The 22,485-nt window shown below is 41.0% G+C and overlaps 1 protein-coding gene across 4 annotated transcripts in view; it reads left to right on the plus strand.

Annotated features, from left to right (window-relative positions):
• PH4alphaEFB (prolyl 4-hydroxylase subunit alpha-1) overlaps positions 1–22,485 on the plus strand; it is a 361,076-nt gene that overhangs the window by 161,195 nt on the left and 177,396 nt on the right. For all 4 annotated transcript variants that reach the window (XM_067137832.2, XM_068225503.1, XM_068225504.1 and 1 more), the window contains exon 2: positions 11,243–11,436. In XM_067137832.2, coding sequence (XP_066993933.1) covers positions 11,255–11,436 — 182 coding nt within the window. In that variant the 5' untranslated portion in view covers positions 11,243–11,254. The remainder of the gene's footprint in view (positions 1–11,242; positions 11,437–22,485) is intronic.

Consider the following 22,485-nt stretch of genomic DNA (forward strand, 5'->3'; position numbering starts at 1 on the left):
CAAATTGGGTCGACGGGCTAAAAATTACTCGCTGGTACCGGGACTTCCCGGCATCGATGAGAATTGTTGCTGCTACCACGTGCCAAGGTCACACTATTGTTAGGGAACGAATGTGAAACATAAATGAGGTGCGTTAATCGCATGATAAAAACACAAAAATATTTTTGGCAATATGCACAACGAATATGAATTTTAAGACCGTTGAACTGTGGGGAAGAAAATTGAAAACGAATTAAGGATTGCGTTTTCAGTATGCTGTTTCTCTGATAAACATCAAACTGAAAGTCTTCACAAGACTGAACAATGTCTGTTAAACGGAGATACAAAGCCGTCCATTGCCGGAAGAAAAACTTATCCAAGGGCCTGTATTTTCCTTGTAGTGCAGGGAGGAATCTGGAGAATTTCTATACTATTGCCTGGAGGAATGTCTCCAAGACAGCTTCTATCACTATAAGTAGTCCAGGAATCTAACAGTAGAAAACACTTCTCTTCCTCGAATGGGAAGGAGGATTCTTTAAACCAATATTTTAATTCCTTTTATTTTCCTATTTTTTCCTACTTTTGTGGCTGTTACAATTATATTTCTGGCATGAAACATTTCTTTGGAAACTCTCGGACCGAAAATTCTAGTTTCCTCCTGTAGTGACGAATAATTTCGAGCAAAGAGTACTGGCCATACTAATTGTAGGCATAATTGTGTAGGAGTGGGTGAGTGCACTAACTGATTGAGCGACTGTTTTTGTATATTTCTCACCAACAAACGATAGTCTTTTCGCTTTCATTTCGCGCACGAAGCAACTCGAATCTGTATTGAAGAAGGGGTGTAGTCTAAAAATTGCTCTGTAGCTGCTTCCAGAATTTTTTTTTCGACTTTATCTTTTTCGTCGTCAACTTCTTGCAGATACGCGCGGGATACAAATTTCGTGATTTTTCTAGTTTTTCTTGAAACGACTCAACCAACTAATCTCTGTTGAAATTTCCAAGGCCCACAACCGCAGGTCTTCATCGCATGCATTCTGCTTCAGCCTTCTTGCTTTTGTATGCATCAATTCCCTTCGTTCAACGGGAATTACTGATGTAGATTCTTTCACATGTACAGCTGTCATAGTGACGTCACCTTACGACAACTTTTGTGAACAGTGGTTTTAATGAAAGCCGCTTCTTACCCTCCTCATTTAACCATAAATGTTTGAGCTTTCCTCTTGTACGCAATATCTACAGTTTGTTTCACTCTCTTCTGTGGACTGGAAGCATAGCTTGAACTGGTAAGTTTGTTAGGTGACTGCGTTGTCTCTTCAATCAACCTACATAAAAAATTAGTACAAGGTTAATTCCTGTCGGCAAACGTGTCTGGACATAGATCTAACAACTCTGTTTTACTCTGTGCCAAGGTTGCGAATAGAATAGAATACTCCCTTCCGCTAGTTTCGAATTACCAGAAACTAAGGAAAGAGAGTTTATTGTAACCCAAATTGTTTTGATACATGCATTTTAAATAATCTTTATTATAGTTATTTGTGCCTATTACTACATTATAATTAGATCTGAGTTGTGTGTTTATACACCATTTTACGCTTTTAATTCCAGCATGATAAATTCTTTCTATATTCTAGGACGAAATTGTATCCTGTTCTCCATTATTTAAATTAGTGCATACTTTATTTTCCTTTGCCACCTATATTTGTTATTCAAAATAATTTTGTTGCCTCGTATTTTTTCCGTGGTTTCCCATTTTTAAGCCAGGCAAATGCTGTGACTGTACCTTAATTGAGGCAGTGTTCGCTACTTATCAATGCCAGCCCTTTCCCATCTTTACGTCGCTGGAAACCTTCGATGCATTAGTACGACGTTAAACCACTAGCAAAAGAATAAATAAAATCCATTGTTTTGTTTTTCCCCGGAGTTATCCCAGTGCGATGTTACGAACAGTAGAACTTGTATCTTCCTCTCCTTAAAGATCTTCATAGGCTGTACGGAGTTAGTTTTGATATTTTGACTGATATTACTAGATATGTTTTCTAGTAGTGGACTAGTTATTGGTCTGAGAAATAAAAGCAGGGTGACAAGTTGTGAGCTGATGTTTCTGTATTTCGACTGTTATGTTTTAACTTTCTTGTTTAAATCATAAATCGTGTTCCATTGATTGGGAAGCGTTTTCAAATTCAAACACGACCGTACCATGCAAGCAACTCGATTGGTCACCGGGTAGTTATGCATATTTAAATCTTTGCCACAATGGTCACTAACCATGGATACAAATGGACGGGAATCTCGCCATCAGCAAACCATGAAGTGGTTTTCAACGTAACTCCAAGCAAATATTGGAACATTTCTGCTGCTTCCGACCTGTATTATTATTATTATTATTATTATTATTATCTACTGCTTAAACTTTTTCTTTTTTGGTAGTTGCTTTACGTCGCACCGACACAGATAGGTCTTATGGCGACGATGGGACAGGAAAGGCCTAGGAATGGGAAGGAAGGGGCCGTGGCCTTAATTAAGGTACAGCCCCAGCATTTGCCTGGTGTGAAAATGAGAAACCACGGAAACCATCTTCAGGGCTGCCGACAGTGGGGTTCGAACCCACTATCTCCCGGATGCGAGCTCACAGCTGCGCGCTCCTAACCGCACGGCCAACTCGCCCGGTACTGCTTAAACTAGCCAACACTTGCGAATGATCGGCAGGCAGGGAGTGGCTCGCGAGAGGAGCGGGAGTGTAATAAGTGTGGGATGTCACAGACAATTCGCGCCTGGAGCAGTGCAATGCTGTGCTGTGCTAAGGCCGGCCCGGTACCTCACCTTGAGTTCAGTCTTCGACCTCAGAGGAGGAGGAGAAGAAAGTGGACTGTGTTAGTGTCTGTCCTGTCTAGACATAGTATTCAACGCTCCTTCAAACAAGTTTTCATTTGACAAACCTTGTCGTCTCTCTCCTACGATACGACCCGACCCGTGGTTCAGAGGTAACTAACCCCGAAGTCACTAAATAATATCCGATCAAGAGTTCCGAGGATTCACATCATCTCCATGGTCATTTTAAGACACGTTTCAGAGCCAACACGGTCAACAGTTTCGCTTGTGTCTACTGTAAGCTATGTTGTGTCGATGATTCGCACACAATGTAACGGGTATTAATCGCTTGGTAGATACGAAGGCTACCACGCAGACTGGTCAAGGTCACGAGATCAAGGGCAGTTCTACGTGCATGAGAAACAGCTGTTACGAGCACCAGCCCAGGATGTTATCATATAGCGCAAACTTGGAGGGCTGTTCCTTAAGACAAGTCACGCCTTCCAACGACATATGGATATGCAGTCTATCAGAACAATCTTTGTTCTGTTCATTTTCCCAGGGTTACATGTAAAGGAAAATTAACCCTACAGTACCGTACTGTAGGGATATTTGTTTGTGTGCCGCATTTACACACTTCTACAGTAAAATCTAACACCCGTCTTGCTGGAAAATAAAATAATTACTTAAACATTGCCATAAGCAATGAAGTACAAAATACGGCATTTCTTGTTTTAGAAGCTTAACATGCTTAGCTCTTCTGTGAACAACTATGAAACAGAATAATGCCGAATACTATGCCGCTGAGGTAGCCTATCGCTTCTCTAGCAAAACGTCACGTTTTTATTTAAACTAAGCAAAAACATCTAGGCTACGATTAGCATTTCTTCAAGCAACTGTGCTGATACGAAAGTACACAAATACTAACACACAGTAACAAAATTAGAGTGACAAATCGTATGCCAGAGCCTATGTAGCTGTATGTTTGAAACATTACTTGTAGCCCAAAACAACTGGAGCCTAGCATCGGTAGGCGTGCACAGCTCTGTGTCAGCAACGTGGGTGACTTCGAATGTTGCAGCAAAACGTTCTGATATAATGGGTGGTCGGAAACAACGTAAACCGAGTATTATGTGACCGTAGAGCGCTGGAAGAAATTTGAAAATAAATTACGTCGTTATCTCGCGCCGTTGTCATTTTATGACCTACTGAAGTTAGCCAATCAGATCGCTTCGCGGGCAAATTCAAATGGGCTTTACGAGGCGATGTTGTTAAATCTGTACGTGGTCTGGTCCGGCTTGAGAGCCACTCCGAGAAATGAGCATCAAACACTAACATACCGTGGTTTCAACCAATGCCACCGTAGCGTGCTTGCTATGGGCCGAGCCTATCAGCAGGGAGGTCCTTGTTCAAGTCCCACCCCTGGAGAAGTTTATTTCTTCTATTGGCGTTCTCAAGCCGGTCATGAGCTACATGCAGATTTAGCAATACCGCCTCGCAGAGTCCATCTGAAGTCACCCGCGAAGCGATATGATTGGCTTACTTCAGCAGCTGATAAAAATGACAACAGCGCGAGACATCGAAATATTTTTTCAGTTATTATTTATCAGTATGACCAACACTCTAGGGCTCATATACTCGGTTCATGTTGTTTCCGACCACCCTGTATATATTTTACAATTATTGGCTTTACGTCGCACCGCACAGATATGTCTTATGGCGACGATGGGATAGGAAAGGACTAGGAGTTGGAAGGAAGCTGCTGTGGTCTTAATTAAGGTGTGAAAATTGGAAACCACGGAAAGCCATCTTCAGGGTTGCCGACAGTGGGGTTCGAACCCACAATCTCCCGAAAGTAAGCTCACAGCTGTGCGCGTTCTAATATATATTCAAGGCGGTTAAAATTTCCTGGCAGCTAGGTGGAATTTCATTGTCCTCCTGATCACTATCGCTACCCGAAATATGGACATGGAGGGTAAAATAAGCGGATGGAAATCATGACGAGGACGAATAGACCCAGTTTTTAATGATTTAGAGAAAAGAGATCTGGAACTTAACAAGGCCACAGAGTGCATTGCAAACAGAGAATTGTGGAAGTGTTTAGTAAATCTACAGAGGCTTGTAGATTTAACGCTGAAAGGCATAATAGTCCGTTATTTTCATGTTTGTTCTGTTAAAGGTTTTCCTAGTCCTGCTCTGAATGTCATTTTTATCACTATCCATAGGGCATCGACAATTTCCATATTGTCATAAATGTAACCGAGACTTTGGTGGATGCTACGTTTTTCTTTGGCCTGTGCCAAGAGACAGGTGCAGAAATACTGCGTCCATCAAGATGTAGCAATAGGACATCATCACCCAAATAGAATTCGTTCAACATTAGAATGCATTTTTCGTGTTAAATTAAATTACGGTGTTTAAAGTCCGGTTTGCGTGGTGGCCTTTTGTCACAGGGATGCCGGGCAGGGTCGGGAATATTGACCACAATTGCTTAATTCCGCTGGCACGGGGGCTGGGCGTATGTGTCCTCTTCATCATTATTTCATCCTCAACACGAAGCGCAGGTCGCCTATGGGAGTCAAATCAAAAGACCTGCACCTGGCGAGCCGAACTTCCCCTCCGGACACTTCCGGCACTAAAAGCGATATGCCATTCCATTTCATTTTACGATATTTAAAGAACGGAACATTATGTTGATATTTTGATCACAGCCGTGGGACCTGCAGCTTGACTTGCAATACGAACCATAGGGATGTGATTTTTCATTTCAAAATTCCCCTGTACATTGACCGGGATTAGACCCGCAATAATATACGCTAATGTATTCAAATTACATTATTCAGATAGTAAAATTTTTAAATAAGAATTACCTAAAGTGAGTCTTGTACTCACTCATTATTGTACCGAATTCTTCCAACACTTCGCTCAATGAAATATCTTGTACTCCCTGCTAACCTATGTCCTTGCAAAGTCCAACATAGATATTCTCAATTACAGTATCTAAGCTTTGTAATTTGAACTACTGATCTGCATTTAGGGCAGCCACCCAGGAGGCAGATTCCCTATCTGTTGTTTTCCTAGCCGTTTCTTAAATGATCGCAAAGAAATTGGAAATTTATTGAACATCTAACTTGGTAAGTTATTCCAATCTCTAACGCCCCTTCCTACGAATGAATATTTGCCCCAATTTGTCCTCTTGAATTCCAAATTTGTGTTCGTATTGTGATCATTCTTATTAAAGACCCCCCTCCCAAACATCATGACGCAACAGCCCTGAAGGACCATGGCCTACCAAGCGACCGCTGCTCAGCCCGAAGGCCTCTAGATTAAGAGGTGTCGTGTGGTCAGCACGACGAATCCTCTCGGCCGTTATTCTTGGCTACCTAGAGCGGGGTCGCCATCTCACCGTCAGATAGCTCCTGACTGAGTGGACCTCGAACCAGCCCTCAGATCCAGGTAGAAATCACTGACCTGGCTGGAAATCGAACCCGGAGCCTCCGGGTAAAAGGCAGGCACGTTACCCCTACACCGCGGGGCCGGCATCAATGACACCACTTAAACTTATTCGAACACTAATGTCATTCCACGTCATCTGTTCACTGACATCTCGGAACATACCACTTAGTCGACCCGCTCGTCTCATTTCTCCCAAATCTTCCCTGCCCCAACTTTGCAACATCGCTACTCTATCGTCGGAAATAACCCAGAACAAATCGAGTTACTTTTATTTGGATGTTTCACAATTCTTGAATTGAGTACTCCTGGTGAGGGTCCCTGAAAAGGAAACCATACTCTAGTTGCGATCTTACCAGAGATTTATATGTCCTGTCCTTTACCTCCTTACTACAACCCCTAAATACCCTCATAATCATGGGCAGAGAGATTTGTATGCTTTCTTTACAATCCCATTTATGTCATTACCCGAATGAAGATCCTTCCTTATATTAAAACCTAGGTACTTACAATGATCCCCAAAAGGAACTTTCACCCCATCAACGCAGTAATTAAAACTGAGAAGACTTTTCCTATTTGTTAAACTCACAACCTGACTTTTAACCCAGTTTATCATCGTACCATTGCCTACTGTCCATTTCACAACATTATCGAGGTCATTTTGCAGTTTCTCACAACCTTGTTAATTATTTATACAGAATGACATCATTCGCAAAGTCTTATCTCCGATTCCACTTCTTTACTCATATCATTTATATAAGGAAAGATAAAGGTCCAATAATACTGCCTTGAGGAATTCCCCTCTTACTTATTACAGGGTCATATAAAGCTTCGCCTAATTCTCTGAGATCTATTTTCTAGAAGTAAGCAACCCATTCAGTCACTATTTTGTCTGGTCTATTGCACTCATTTTTTCCAGTAGTTTCCATGATCTACCCTATCAAATGCCTTAGATAGGTCAATCGTGTTGCAGTCCATTTGAACTCCTGAATACAAGATATCTGTTATATCTTGCTGGAATCCTGCAAGTTGAGCTTTAGTGGAATAACATTTCCTAAATCCGAACTGCCCTCTATCGAAGCAGTTATTAATTTGCCACACATGTCTAATATAATCAGAAATAATGCTTTCTCAAAGCTTGCATACAATGCATGTCAAACTGACTGGCCTAAAATTTTCAGCTTTATATCTATCACTCTTTTCCTATATACACAGGTGTTACTATAACAACTCTCCATTCATTTGGTATGGCTCCTTCCTTCAAACAGTAATCAAATAAGTATTCCATATATGGTAGACTACTATATCCCAACCCATTGTCTTTAATATATCCCCCGATTTTTTTTTTTTTTTTTTTTTTTTTTTTTGCTAGTTGCTTTACGTCGCACCGACACAGATAGGTCTTATGGCGACGATGGGACAGGGAAGGGCTTGGAGTGGGAAGGAAACGGCCGTGGTCTTAATTAAGGTACAGCCCCAGCATTTGTCTGGTGTGAAAATGGGAAACCACGGAAAACCATCTTCAGAGCTGCCGACAGTGGGGTTAGAACCTACTATCTCCCGAATACTGGATACTGGCCGCACTTAAGCGACTGCAGCTATCGAACTCGGTCCCCGAAATCTTATCAATTCCGGCTGCTTTTCTAGCTTTCAACTTTTGTATCTTTTTCTAAATGTCGTTGTTATCATAGGTAATGTTTAATACTTCTTTAGTATTACTCACCTTCCCTATCTGGACATTATCCTTGTAACCAACAATCTTTACATAGTGCTGACTGAATACTTCTGCCTTTTGAAGATCCTCGCATTCACACTCCCCTTCTTCATCAATAATTCACGGAATATCCTCCTTGGAAGCTATTTCTGCCTTAAAGTACCTGTACATACCTTTCCATTTCTCGCTAAAATGTGTATGGCTGTCAGTTATGCTTGCCATCATGTTATCCTTAGCTGACTTCTTTGCTAGATTCAATTTCCTAGTAAGTTCCTTCAATTTCTCCTTACTTCCACAGCCATTTCTAACTCTATTTCTTTCCAACCTGCACCTCCTTCTTAGTCTCTTTACTTCTCTGTTATAATATAGTGGGTCTTTACCACCTTTAAAGGTACAAGCCTGTTTTCACATTCCTGAGCAATTGCTTTAATCCCATCCCAAAGTCTGTTTTCATGTTTATTTGCCGTTTTCCACCGATTATAGTTAGACTACTTTTTAAAAACTCCCTCATGTCTGTTTTATCAGCCATATGGTACTGCTTAACAGTCCTACTTTAAGACCCTCTTTTCTATCATATTTATTTTTAACTACGACGAAAACAGCTTCGTGATCTCTAATACCATCTATTACTTCGGTTTATCTATAGAGCTCATCTGGTTTTACCAGCACCACTTCTAGAATATTCTTTCCTCTAGTTAGTTCCATCACTTTCTGAATCAGCTGTCCTTCCAATTTCAACTTATTTGCCATGTGTTGGCCATGCTTCCTGTCGTTCGCATTACCTTCCCAATTGGCATTTGGTAAATTGAGATCACCCGCTACAATCACGTTCCTTTCGATATCGTTTTACACATAGCTGATTATCTTATCAGATAATTCCGAGTCAGCGTCGGTGGTATCCTTTCTCGGTCTGTACACTCCAAAGACATCAAGTTGCCTGTTATCATTAGAAATGAGCCTTCATGTTTGTCAACTTTAACTTTTTCGTAGCTTACAAATTTTTCTTTCACCAGAATTAATATTCCCCTTCCTACCATTCCCACCTTGACTCTACAATACACACTTCAGTTCCGTGAGGAAATTTCTGCATCCATTATGTCATCTCTCAGCCATGACTCAACTCGTATTTCAATATCTGGTAAGTATATATCTATTAAATTAATTATATTCCTTTCTGTACAGTACTTCTACAGTTCAACACTAGCATTTTAATGTCTTGACTTGACTTACAGATCTCTGTACCCTTATCACCGCTCCCTACACCGCCCCGTTTTCCTGAATGTACCTCCCAATAACCCTTCTAAACAAATTGCCTAACTTATACGTACCACTGCTTTTTAAGTGAAGGCCATCTGAGCGCTGATCGCTATCTCATATCCACCCATTACGATCTAGAAATCTCACTCGCAGCTTCCCACATACCCACTCCATAATCTCATTTAAATCCCCAATCACTTTCCAGTCAGTATCCCTCCTACACAGTTTACCACTGATAATAATCTCCGCTTCCTTAAATTTCACCCGTTCTGCATTTACCAAATCCCACACATCCCCAACTATGTTGGTACTTATGCCTGTTTGCCTAACGTTATTGGTACCAACGTGTAACACTACCACCTTCTCCTTCCCCTCCTCCTCCCTCTCTTCTACATCCCTCAAAATCTGCCTTAACCTAATTCCTGGATAACACTCTACCCTAGTTCCCTTTCCTCAAAACACTTTCCCCACATGTGTAAACATTAATTAATTAGCCCATTTGATAAGTTTCAGTGCAATAACTGATAGGCATTATTGATCGTGACAATCACTACAACAACACCGATATTGTCGTTTCTTACTTCAAGAACAACCACAAACAGCTGTCCCAAGGTTTATTGTGGTGAATTCTCGTGCCGCTTATTTTTGTGGACATTACGGCTTGTTTTCAACAGTTAGTCTCGCTTTTAAGTCGCTCATAATTAGTGGAGGAGGGGCGCAGTATACGCGCTACGTAGCAGACGTTATAGGCACGTCTTGTTCTAACGTCTACAGAACTCTTCAAAGGTGCAGAGAGGACAATATCTATACTAGTAGGTCCGGTCCTATTCGTAGGAGAAGCACTACTGTGCGCTATGGTCGCTTTCTCGAAATGTAAGTTCTTCGTTGTCGACACACAACAGCTGTGGAGGCCAGATATCGCTTGCACCAAGTACGGAGCACGAACATCAGCGAAAGGACAGTAAGGAGGAGGTTGGATGAAGCAGATTTAAAGTCCAAGGGGCCCGCGACAGGACTTTTGCTTGTACGTGAGAATCATGCCTCTGGGAATCAATTCGCCAACACCCATCGAAACCGGACTGTTGAGCCGTGGAGCTCAGTGCTATTTACGAATGAATCAAGATTCTGTTTGAGGGCACCGGGTAGAAGGGAGAGAGAATGAAGAAGGTCCGGGGAGCGTTATTCATCCTGTACTACCTCTGCAAGGTCACCGTTCGCTGGAGGCTTTGTGATGGTCTGGGCTGGGTTTACCACTGACACGCGCGTTCGTCGAGAATGGAATTCTGACAGCCCACCGATGATACATTTAGGAGATTTTAGTAGATCACGTGGTGACGTTTGTATCTGTCATCTGCGATAATGTTATCCTAATGAATGACAACACTCGCTCATACGTTGACGTTTGAGTATGTGAGTTCCTGGATGAAGTCGTAATTGAGCGCATGGTGTGGCCTGCTCGTGGTACGAATTAAATTCGTTAGAGCATGTCTGGGATATGCTTGGGAGAAGTGCTACGAGTCCTTCCCCTGACACATTGGCTCAACTTGGAACTGTGCTCCAGACAGAATGGAAGCTCATACCACAAAAGAACAGTCGAGATTGCCTTCCGAGCATACCTGATCGAATCACAGCTGTGACTGCGGGTAGAGGTGGTAATACCCTTTATGGACGCAATGGAAATGTGTCGATAAACGGACTGCATACGAAACGGGGCTGATCTCCAGGTTTTTGAATTTCCAAATTCGTGTTGGTGGACTTTTGTGATTGTCACGATCAATGTTTCTTAATTTATTGAGCTAAAACTTTTCAGATGTGCTAATTTAAAATACACTGCCATGTTGTTGTCCCAATATTCGATTTTTACCAGGTTTTGAACGTAGATTAAATTTTATCTGAAATACATCATGTTTCGCTGTTTTGCTGGCGAGTGTATTTTGTTCTAAAACGCGTGTTTATGTTGAAGAGATGACTGAACAACACTGTATTCGTAAGACTTTCTGAATTATTTGAAAATTACTTCTGTTTCAGCTAACTATCATAATGGGATTCGCAAGCAGTTGGATGACGGTACTCCTGGTGTCATTTTTATCAACTGGCAGCTATGGAGAGCTCTACACTGCTCTTGCAGACATGGAAGAACTTTTGGAAACTGAAGCAGTGCTCATGCGCAGCTTGGAAGGCTACATAGCAGCACAAGAAGAAAAACTCAGGTTACTCAGAAGGTAGGGGTTGTTTTTATTTAAGATATATATATTTAAATGTTGGTCTTTGCGATATGGAGTTGTCGATTATACTTTTTTCTTGGGCATAGAACTGGATTCCCTGGAATGCAAAGTGTATTAAGATATAAGTTAGAGTATACACGTGTATTAGTGTCGGTGGCGTTCGGTGACCTAGACAGATGAATCACTGGATTCTGGTATCAAGTATATATTTGTTATTTCATTGTAGGAACAATAACCTGTCACTTCCATATCCCTCATTGTTCACTGCTGGCTTAGTATCACCGCAAGCCACGTACAAAGCGAAAGTTTCTTTCCACCCACTTCTCCTACGACCATAACCTGCCACTGAGCGGTGTTGGACCAACGAACTGCAGCACCAGCTAGTTACTTCAGTTCGAAATGTAGCGTGTATGGTCATTGTGAGTGTAAGGGATACTTTGTGGGCGTAGGACGTACCGGTGTGCTAGGCTTCGCTCCGTCAGATCGCCTTTGCTAACGAAAAAAAGTGTGTTACTCATCGTATTGCACCTGTCCAGGGCCCCAGTGCATAATGATTTATTTTAATTCTCAAATGCGACGGCTGAATGGATTATTTTAGATGAGATCTACGGAAATAACCCCGGCATCGAAGTCCCATCACCCCTATTTGAGTAGTATACACGGCTAAGCTCGGGAACATACGGGTCAATGGTCTGTCCGTATAAATGGGCACTAAACTAATTCTCTATAAAGTAGGGGAATTTAGTTGTGAGAGGAATATGATTCCACTACTAAATGAGAAGAATGGCTTTCCTTACTTTAAAATTCAAACTTTAATAAACTGAGAATACACATGTTAAATTCTATGTGAAAGATATGCCATGAAATATGTGTATATATAGAAAAATATGTCTGACTTGTGATGAGCGAGTCAATGTCCTTCAGTCTCTACCTGAATCTGCATTTTTCACTTCCTAACTGTATGATGTCGAAAGGGCGTCCCCTTTCGAACTAACTAACACTCGCAGACACTCATTATATAACACACTGTGATAAATTAAACAAAGACAATTAATAAAAAGCATATCTCGCCACAGTTCATTATCCTTACATCACGATTTTATATATTACACATTTTGATTTATGATGTCGTAATATCATTGTGAATGAGGCGTTAAACAAGGCTTTCTTAAGCGCACTTCCTAAACAAATGAAAGTCGTATCCCAACATTATCTTATCAAATCCTATTTGAATGTATTATTAAGTATTAGATTACACACAGCGGTCGTTTCGCCGGGATGTTTGACAAGAGACATTTCAACAACGTTGCTTTCTGTCGAACAACACATTTAGCGAACAATATCAGACATAATATATGACATAAATATTTACACTCTGACAAGAAAATACAGGGAATACTACACTCTGCTCAGTAGGGAAATTTAGTTGTGAGAGGAATATTATTCCACTACTAAATGAGAAGAATGGCTTTCCTTACTTTAAAATTCAAACTTTAATAAACTGAGAATACACATGTTAAATTCTATGTGAAAGATATGCCTGTCGGGCGACCCGCTGATGGCCGTTTTCGCTTTCATCCCCCAAACACAATGGAGCAGTTTCCGTTCCTATTATTATTATTCTGGCGGAAGAACATTCCTCTTCTTTAATTCTCTGGATGCTATTAACATCAATATCATAATCTGGCCCTTGTCTAGCCTCAATACCATTATCCTGGTGTGGTATATCACATCTCATTTTAACACAATCATTCGGGGAGATTAAAATTTTTATCTACAATCTCAGCATTTCGGACACTGACCGGCGAGGTAAGCTCCGCTTCCCCCCCCCCCCCCCCCGATATATCAAACACTTGCATATTTAAAGAGAAGACACTATCCTTCGGGACTAAAATCCACTATAGCACTCGCGTTCTAGGTAACACATGGTTCACACCCCGCTGTCGGGTCTCCATCATCTTGATCAGCAATCTTAAAACTACACGTTGGAGGAATGTCCTACATTATGTGTGAAGTACAAAGAAATAACATAAGAACTTTCTGACGACTCATATTGACTTATAAATTGATGATGCCTGGAAACATTCTATTTAACATTAACCCCTTTTACATTACGTCACTTCACACGTGATTAATTGTAGGGTCTTATGAATACATCATGCACTACATTTTCCCGATCATAAATAAAATGAATAGTTTCCCAATCATGAAGAAACTTCCACTGTCAAAATATAATAAACAAAAACTAACTTCCCTTTGAAACAGCGTAGCGGTTTCTGTATTATTAATTAATTGCATGCATAAATGAACTATTTACAGTTATTGCGTGATACTACTTTCATGCCAAAATCTTAAAATGTAGTCATTACTTCAGCATTGCGATCAGCTGTCCTCAGGCGGGTACAATTATGGCGTCTTAGGCTGTCATCATGGTGGCTTCAGTGGTGTCGAGTCCTAGGTTCGTCTGCTTCTGCATCACGTTGAAGTTGGCTGGATCTTCAACCCGCGTCGGAAAATCTAGAAGTTCTCTGCTGTGTTGGGATGGAACACAAAGCAAACGGCTCGAAGACTTCTCCTGGGTCAGACGATCTCGCTGGTTCAAATATGCAAATAAGGGAATTGATTTGTTACAAATGTTATGCCACATATTACAACTCGTTGCGACTACAACTACTCATAGACTCGAGTGCACTAGCCCAGTAACGATATTGTCCTGTAGCCCGCTGCCGATCTCTTATATGCTCATTACGATTATTAACAGCCGTCTAGTCCCTGAAGCAACACACGTTCACCAGGTCACAGTCACTGGATACACAATGTTTAGTTAGCTTAACACTTTACATGTTAATGATATTTCATTCGCCTAATTCACGTCACTGGCTAATTGTAGGAAGGTTGCTCACTGAATTTTTAAGATATTTAGTAAACGTGGCCCGTTCTATTAAAAGCGTAAATAAGCCGCTCATTCTTTCACAAAGTTCACCTCCTGAATGTGCTGTCACAAAATAAATTTCTTATAGTACTTTCCTCTCTTTGTTTGACCTATGTTTTTAGTTGCATTATGCGCATAGTATAATATACGCAAACTGCACTCACTTCACTCATTGTATGTGGTTTCTCACATAACATTAAACTCCACAAGGGTAAATAAACTCACAGCTCCGTGACGTCTCAACATGTAATTTGCACAGATCAATATTACTACCATGCTTATAAATTCACTGGAGGCAAATTATATGCACACCGCACATTATAATGAAACCACTGGGAGTACGACTGAGTTCACAACGAATCACGACTGAGTAAAAACTGCACACTGAATAAAGACTGAATAAAGGCTGCACACTGGATAAAGACTGACGATTGAATAAAGACTGCGTAAAGACTGCATAAAGACTGAATAAAGACTGATGATTGAGAGAATACTGAGTAAACGGCCTCAAAGCTCTTTCTTTTTATAGACGAGCCGGCCTGGTGCTCGGGGAAGGGGAAAACCACGCCACCTTGCCAAACATCGCTCCGTTAATGAGGGGTTGTCGACATTTGTTGAGGTATCAAATTAAAGCTTGGATATTCTTCTTTCTACTGACCGATTTTCATTCTGATCGCATCGTAGGTTTGTTCACAATCTCAAAGCATCATCAAATAATTTCCGCTTGGTGACGCCATGCCGTGGGGATTTCTGGAGTTCCCTCTCACGGTCAGAACCCAACATCTGTTTGCAGTTAGGCTGCACCCTCATACACTGCGTAATTAGTGATATACTAATTATGCAAGATACATCTTGGCATCATAATTCAGCATAAAATCCCCTAATTCATATGAATCCTGATTCATAAATATCCATCACGTATTTCAGAACTTCGGTTATTATTATTATTATTATTATTATTATTATTAAAACAACTGAAGACTGTATGTTGGTATTAGTGGATCTGCAGGGAAAATAACGGAGATTCATGTACATGCTAGCGCAAGACCTCTTTTCTCTAATTACGCGCACTGAGATCCTAGTCTCGCTGGTCAGCAGAGAGCCACTCGTGCCCCGGAACAGGTAAAATATGACTGTTTGGACACTATTTGTCCTAGAATTCGCTGTCCTGAGAATGGTTTCCCGTGGTTTTCCATTCTTCTTACTAAGGCGAATGCCGTGATAGTTCATTTTATTGGCCATGGTCATTCCTCTCTCAGTTTCTCCGCACCTGAAATCACCGCAGCGTATCTCCTGGCCTGACATAAGGCGTCACCGTCTAGGAGGCCCACCATCAGGGTGCGAAAAGATAACATTTTAGTAGTAGTCGTAGTTGTAATAATAATAATAATAATATTAATAATAATAATTGTACCGGGCGGTACACCTCCACGCCGCTAATTCAAACATTGCGCCAGTTGAAACTCCTCTACCGGAGGAAGCCTGAACTTTAACAACCATGTTAATTCTAAAGTTTCTCAGAAGATGTCGCTATTGTAAATTTTGAAAAGTTCTGAACTGTGTCTTTTTCGATTTATATTTGTTTGCTCTGTAGTAAGAAGTGTGAACATTCTCTTCTAGATGGCACTACTTAAGAACTATAATTGTGTACCCTAGTGCGAAGTGAAGGAACTTTCTTTTGAAGAAATTTGCTATTCATAAGTTTGTGCTTTGTTAAATTTCTTTCAGTCATTGTTTGGGTTGGCAGTATAACCCTTCTCTTTCCGCCAGTTTTGAATTTGACCAATGAGGAATTTCTGTAATTAATTTTCCACCAATAAGGTGTTTCTTCTTCGTCTGGTGTATTAGTTTTTGCTGTCATCCAATAAAATTTTGTGGGCGGGTTGTAATAATTCATGAAACGTCTCGAATTTTCCACGAGGGTATATAAACTGCTGATTTTCTGGTCTCCTGGCCACTTCAGTAACATCTATCCTAGTGTGATTATGTAGCAGGGGGCGGGAAGCGCCTCTTTCTTCGGGCGGCAGTTCATCCATCAGGTAATGGCCTTTTAATAACTTCTTTGCTCGCTAGCTCAGCAGTTTAACCCTCGGGGCAGGTTCGAAACTTTTATCATGTAACTTTCCATTAAAATGTAAAAGTCACTTGATATAAATTCTGTCTCTTTAACTACAAATTGGGATAGAGAGTGCCTAACCCTCTCGAGCTCCCATTCATTTTGTTTTGAGGTGACTACGTTTTCATAACAGTTTCCCTTCTCTTCGTAATGTAATAAAGTTCTTCTATCGTGTCACCTCCGTAGTATGGGATTAGCCCTTGCATATGCGGCCTAGTGCCAAGTAGGTTTTAAAAAGGTGTATTAGGAGTGCTAGTTACGCCTCCACTCATGTTGGTATTTTGGGGCCATGTAATTATCCTGTTTCTTTACTGAATAGGCCTCAGTAGGTTGGGTATTTTTACCACTGTTCTTGTGTACCTGGAGGGCAGCTTGAAGGTTGAGTTTGGTGTGGCCTTTGAATAGGCTTGAACTTTGTGAGCAGGTTGCTCTTTCTTAAATTTGGTTTCTGTGTGCCTCGAGCAGGCTTAACTGGGTAATTGGGAGCTAGTGCTCCTTGGCCTGATTGGGGTTTTCTGCCCCTTTGTTGAACTTTGTTCATATGTAAAGTTGGGCTCATTGCTCAAGGATTGCGTGTCTGGGGGCTCGAAGCCCAAATCCATTAACAAATTGCAATTGTACATTCTTAATTTGTTGATATGCTACTGAGTACCTGTCATACTTGTTATTTATTGATCTTGAAACGAAAATATAACCTTTGTTAAATTTTAAATTAACTTTAATTTCGTAAGTTGAGACCTATTCATCCCAGCACCTTCTTTCACCTCTGCCGGTCCACAAAACATCGTAATAATAATAATAATAATAATAATAATAATAATAATAATGTTATTGAATTTACGTCCCAGTAACTGCTTTTACGGTTTTCAGCGACACCGTGGTGCCGGAATGTAGGGAATGTTGTCCCGCAGGAGTTATTTTACGTGCCAGTAAATTTACCGACACGAGGCTGACGTATTTCACATCTTCAAATTAAGGATACAGAGGGGCTTAATTACCCATACTACACTAGTGTCCAGAAGTTAAGCATAATCACTAAACGTGGCCATACTGCCTGACAGGAATGTCAGACGGATTGCTGAACAAACGGAAGCTGAATCACACACCATATGTCACACAACTTGTCCAAAAAAAAAAAAAAAAAAAAAAACAGTGTCAGAAAGGTTCTGATAGCTAAGGTACACATTTGACAACAACTAACAATACTTGGCCATGTCTTGGACAGTAAAACATGCTGTTAATAGGGTGTAAGGTTACCCCTAACGGCTACACATGCTTCGCAGCGACGTGGCATGCTCTCTATCAGATGGTCCAAGAGCTCTTGTGGTAGTCGATCTCATTCCTCCGAAATGGCAATGCGAAGGTCTTGGAGGGTCCTTGGTGGAGGCTGACGGGCTGCAATTCGCCTCCCCAATGCATCCCAGGCACGTTCTATAGGATTCAGATCCGCAGACCTCGTTGGCCAGTCCATGTGATGAATATCTTCCCCAGCCAAAAATGCGTCCACCAGAGCAGCGCGGTGCGCTCGGGCATTACCGTCCATTTAGAGGAAGTCTGGACCAAACGCACCTCTGAAGAGTTGAACATGTGGTCTCTACCTCATCCCTGTATCCCCGAGCGTTAACAGTGTTCCTCGGACCACCCATGAAGATGTGCAGGTCTGTACGGCCATTCAACATGTTGCCGCCCCACACATGACGCCACCACCATCGTACTGATCCCGACCCACCGGGAGTCGAACCCGGGGCATTAGGGTAATAGGCAGACACGCTATCCCTAGACCACGGGGCTGGCTTGTTATTGCCTTACGAAAACAAATTCAGTTGATGTTATGTACATTTTGTACCACGTCGCGTATATAGGCGAAGATGAACTTCTAGTTCAAACACACACGGGAATTACCTCCAGTAGAGCAAATGAATACTAAAATTCCGGAAACCACGAAAGAATAATCCTCTCTAGGTACAAAACTTGACTCTTTACCTAGCACGTAGTCTATGCAAAGACTTCTCGTTTCTGACAATGGATAAGGAACCGTGTCTGAACGTTGATTACGACGAGGATTATCGTAACTTTCGTATACAATTAACAGGAATGAGTTATAGAGCCCCTGAGACAACTTGAGCATGCGCCATGGAACGAATAATATAAAGGACCACCACTTAACTTACTTGTTTCTTTCCACTGCAGCTTCAATTATGATGAAACTCAGCTCTCTTCGAATTTGTTGGAACACCTTGACCTATAGAATATTTAACTTCCGAACGTCGTGCCTGCAGTATATTTGCTCCAAGGAGGAAAGCATCATTTCCGCAGGAGAAGCCACACTCAAAAAAAAAAAAAAAAAAAAAAAAAGAAAGACTGACAGAAAATCAAAACTTTTATGCTGTCCAATTCCGTTAACAGTTTTAGTGCGAATCTGTTCTCTAAAGTAGAATAATTTAAAATGAAATGTGTATTTCAAGGCAATAATAGTGTTTCTCTGATGGTTTCCCACACCCTTATTAGTTCGCGGGTGCAATCTGTGCCATATGTGTACTTTACCTAGTTATATGTAGGGCTGTATTCAATTACAGGTAATAGTTGCGTGTAAATGAAAAGGTGTGTCGGTTCCATTCACAGCCAGGCAAACTGTTTTTGGCATGTTGAAGAGCTGTTAAATGGCTTACTATTATTATTATTATTATTATTATTATTATTATTATTATTATTATTATTATTATTATTATTATTATTATTATTATTATTATTATTATTATTATTATTATTATCATTAGTGGCTGCCTGGCCGAGGCGGTAAAGGCGTGCTCGGTTCGCCCGGAAGGACGTGGGTTCGAATCCCCGTCAGGAAGTCGTAAAATTTAAGAAACGAGATTTCCACTCCCGGAGGCGCATATGGCCCTGAGGTTCACTCAGCCTACACCAAAAATGAGTACCAGGTTAATTCCTGGGGGCAAAGGCGGCCGGGCGTAGAGCTAACCACTCTACCCCATCACGTGCCGAGGTTGAAAATGGTGGAAGCCTTTACCTTCCACTCCTCCAAGGGCCTTCATGGCCTGTACGCAGGTGACTTTGCTTTATTATTATTATTATTATTATTATTATTATTATTATTATTATTACGTTGCACATCTTTAAAATCGTTGGCATTTAGAGGTTCTTTCACCACTGTCGTCTAGTAGTAAAAGTACAATTCTACTGAAAGGTTTCTGTGAGAGTAATTATTTTAGTCGGATTTATGGTTACTCAAAAGAAGAATGAGCGTATGGTACTGTACAAGTTCTTCATAGGTAAACGTACCTGTAGCTACGTTTGCTGTGGGCATCAACACGGTTTGTATCTACATGTGATAAAACATTAATGCGAGGAACATACAGTATCATGCACTCATTCTCTTTTCTTCTTCTTTTTTGTGACTATACAAAGAGTGCACCTCCAGTGCACCGACAGTCATAACTTCGAGTGGCAACACCTGACCTACCGTTTTAAAGACCACCTCGGCTGGGTTCGAACGCACGATCTTGGGCGTGTAAGTCGACTACTCTACCCGCCGGTCCAATAGGACAGCTACAACTCTTGTGTATTCTGTCAAAACGATGGAGTCTTATCGGTGTTGAGAAAAGTTGTCAACTACAATATACGCCTTATCCACAGTACACCGTGATAGATAGAGCCCTGCGCGGATATACAAAATAGTATCTACATCCGCACTTCCTTCATCCGCACCCGCATCCGCGATTTGTTATCCGCGGATATTGTAAATATTTAAGTACAGTATTTTACACCCAACGTATTTAAACTGATAGATCTGTTAACATAACCCAATATGCCTGACACCTGGCACTAGAACCCCTAGAGTCACAGATTTATGAGGGATTTTCTCTTGCGACAACTACCTACGTATTGACCTTTGTTCCTTCCTTCCATTAATTGCGGGCAGGGGCCAGGTAGGCTCAGGTCAGATTTACGGCTTTATGGTCTCAAGGGTCTTTATATATCACAGTCCTCCCATACCACTGTCAAGGGTTGCCTAATCGCAAGCAAAAATAAGAGTACACCTGAGTGAAAAACATTGATAAATTATCAGCAAAATTATCCGCACTGCCATATAATTTGTATCCGCCAAGACACTCCGTGCATGGCTCTAGACTGATAGAAATATAAAGAATAATCTGTGAGTGAAGGTATCAGAGTCCTGCAGCCAGGCCCACCGCGCAGCACTTCAAACCCACGGGCACCGGCAGCCCAGCCCGTGCAGTGCTATTCTCTTCTGACGCGGCCGCGTACTGGCCCACAGCACTGGTCTCATACAGCCCACCGCAGTCCACCGCACTGGGCGGGCTCAGTAGAATAACCTTGAGTACTTCTCCACAATAGCATGTGCGCCGTGCACAACGAAATGTTCACGTCACACTACTATTCGGATCACTCACTCTACGAATTCCCGTACGCTAATAACATATTTCAAAGTAGGTTACTCGCATTTTGAATTTTAACGGCAGAATCTCTCCTGAATTGTAATAAAAATAATACTGATAATAATAATAATAATAATAATAATAATAATAATAATAATAATAATAATAATAATAATAATAATTGACAACAAACAGAAACTTTATTATAAACTAATATTCGTCTGCAATTGACATCAAGTTAACTGAAAATGAATCTAAATAACACGAAGAATATTCATAGGACTTCATTCGTGTTTACCTCAAAATAAAATACAAACTGAAATGAAGTGCAATATGCCAACAAGAAAACAAACCTGAACATAGCTTTTACTTAGTGTGCGTAGTTTATTGGTTATTGCTAATGGTGGTGGAATGGAATTACTGTGAATGAAAAGAAGAGCATCAACATTGTCTGGTTGTAGAAGAGACCGTCGTGCGTTGAGAATGAAATTTATCTCTAAAGCTGATCTTGATGCTTGCATACATAATAATTCCTTAGCGATCTGGTGAAATTTTTGATAGTTTTTTTCCATTTGTTCTCCAATAGGACGCTATATATATCTTCTTCCATTCCACAATTTTGCTTCAAACATCTTTTCAGCTCATCTGCTGGAATAGGAGCATCATGAACGTCAGTCCACGAAGAAAACTTCGTTACTTTAGCAGATTGTGGCATAGTCGTGGAGCCTGATGACACGGAAACATTAGAATGCTCGTCATTCAAGCACACCTTGTTCATCATAATTTATCTAATCATAACAAGACAAAATCAGTCCGACTCTAATCTATACTAATACAATAAAGAGAGAGCGCGAATTTTGTTAGCTTATGTATATCTGGAGGGTAATCTCAGAAACTACTGAACCGATTCTAAAAATCCTTTTACTAATGTAAATATACATTATCCCTGAGGGACATGGGCTGTATTTTATTTTCAAAACAATTCGAGGTAGGGGGCGACGGGGGAGATATATAAATAATAGGCTAATATAGGCAAAATATCGAATTTGTCGTGCGAAGACGAGACAAAGCTCATTTTAAGCCCCTTGACTCAAAGAACAAAACTCCGTAAGCTCTACGGGCCCAAAACCATGTTTTAAGGCCCTAAAACCAACTGTCATGGAGATATTGGCACCACACTACCTCTGCTCTCGGAATCGGATAAAGAAATGAATTGCTGTAAATGAATTGCTGATAAAGTTGGAATTTAAGAGGACAAATTGGGGCAAATATTCGTTTGTAGGCAGGGGAGTTAGGGATTGGAATAACTTACCAAGGGAGATGTTCAATAAATTTCCAATTTCTTTGCAATCATTTAAGAATAGTCTAGAAAAACAACAGATAGGGAATCTGCCACCTGGGCGAGTGCCCTAAATGCTGATCAGTAGTGATTGATTGATGGCAACGTCAGCTCCAGGATTCTACGGCAGCGAGATTATGCGTGTACTGTACGTTTGGGCATAGCTGCCAACCAAAATTTGTACACGTAATCCCTGAGCATATCTACAATCTATCTCTAAAACGTAACATGTTGCAGACGT

The sequence above is a fragment of the Anabrus simplex genome, chromosome 1, assembly GCF_040414725.1.
Source record: "Anabrus simplex isolate iqAnaSimp1 chromosome 1, ASM4041472v1, whole genome shotgun sequence".
In the NCBI taxonomy this organism is placed as follows: Eukaryota; Metazoa; Arthropoda; class Insecta; order Orthoptera; family Tettigoniidae; genus Anabrus; species Anabrus simplex.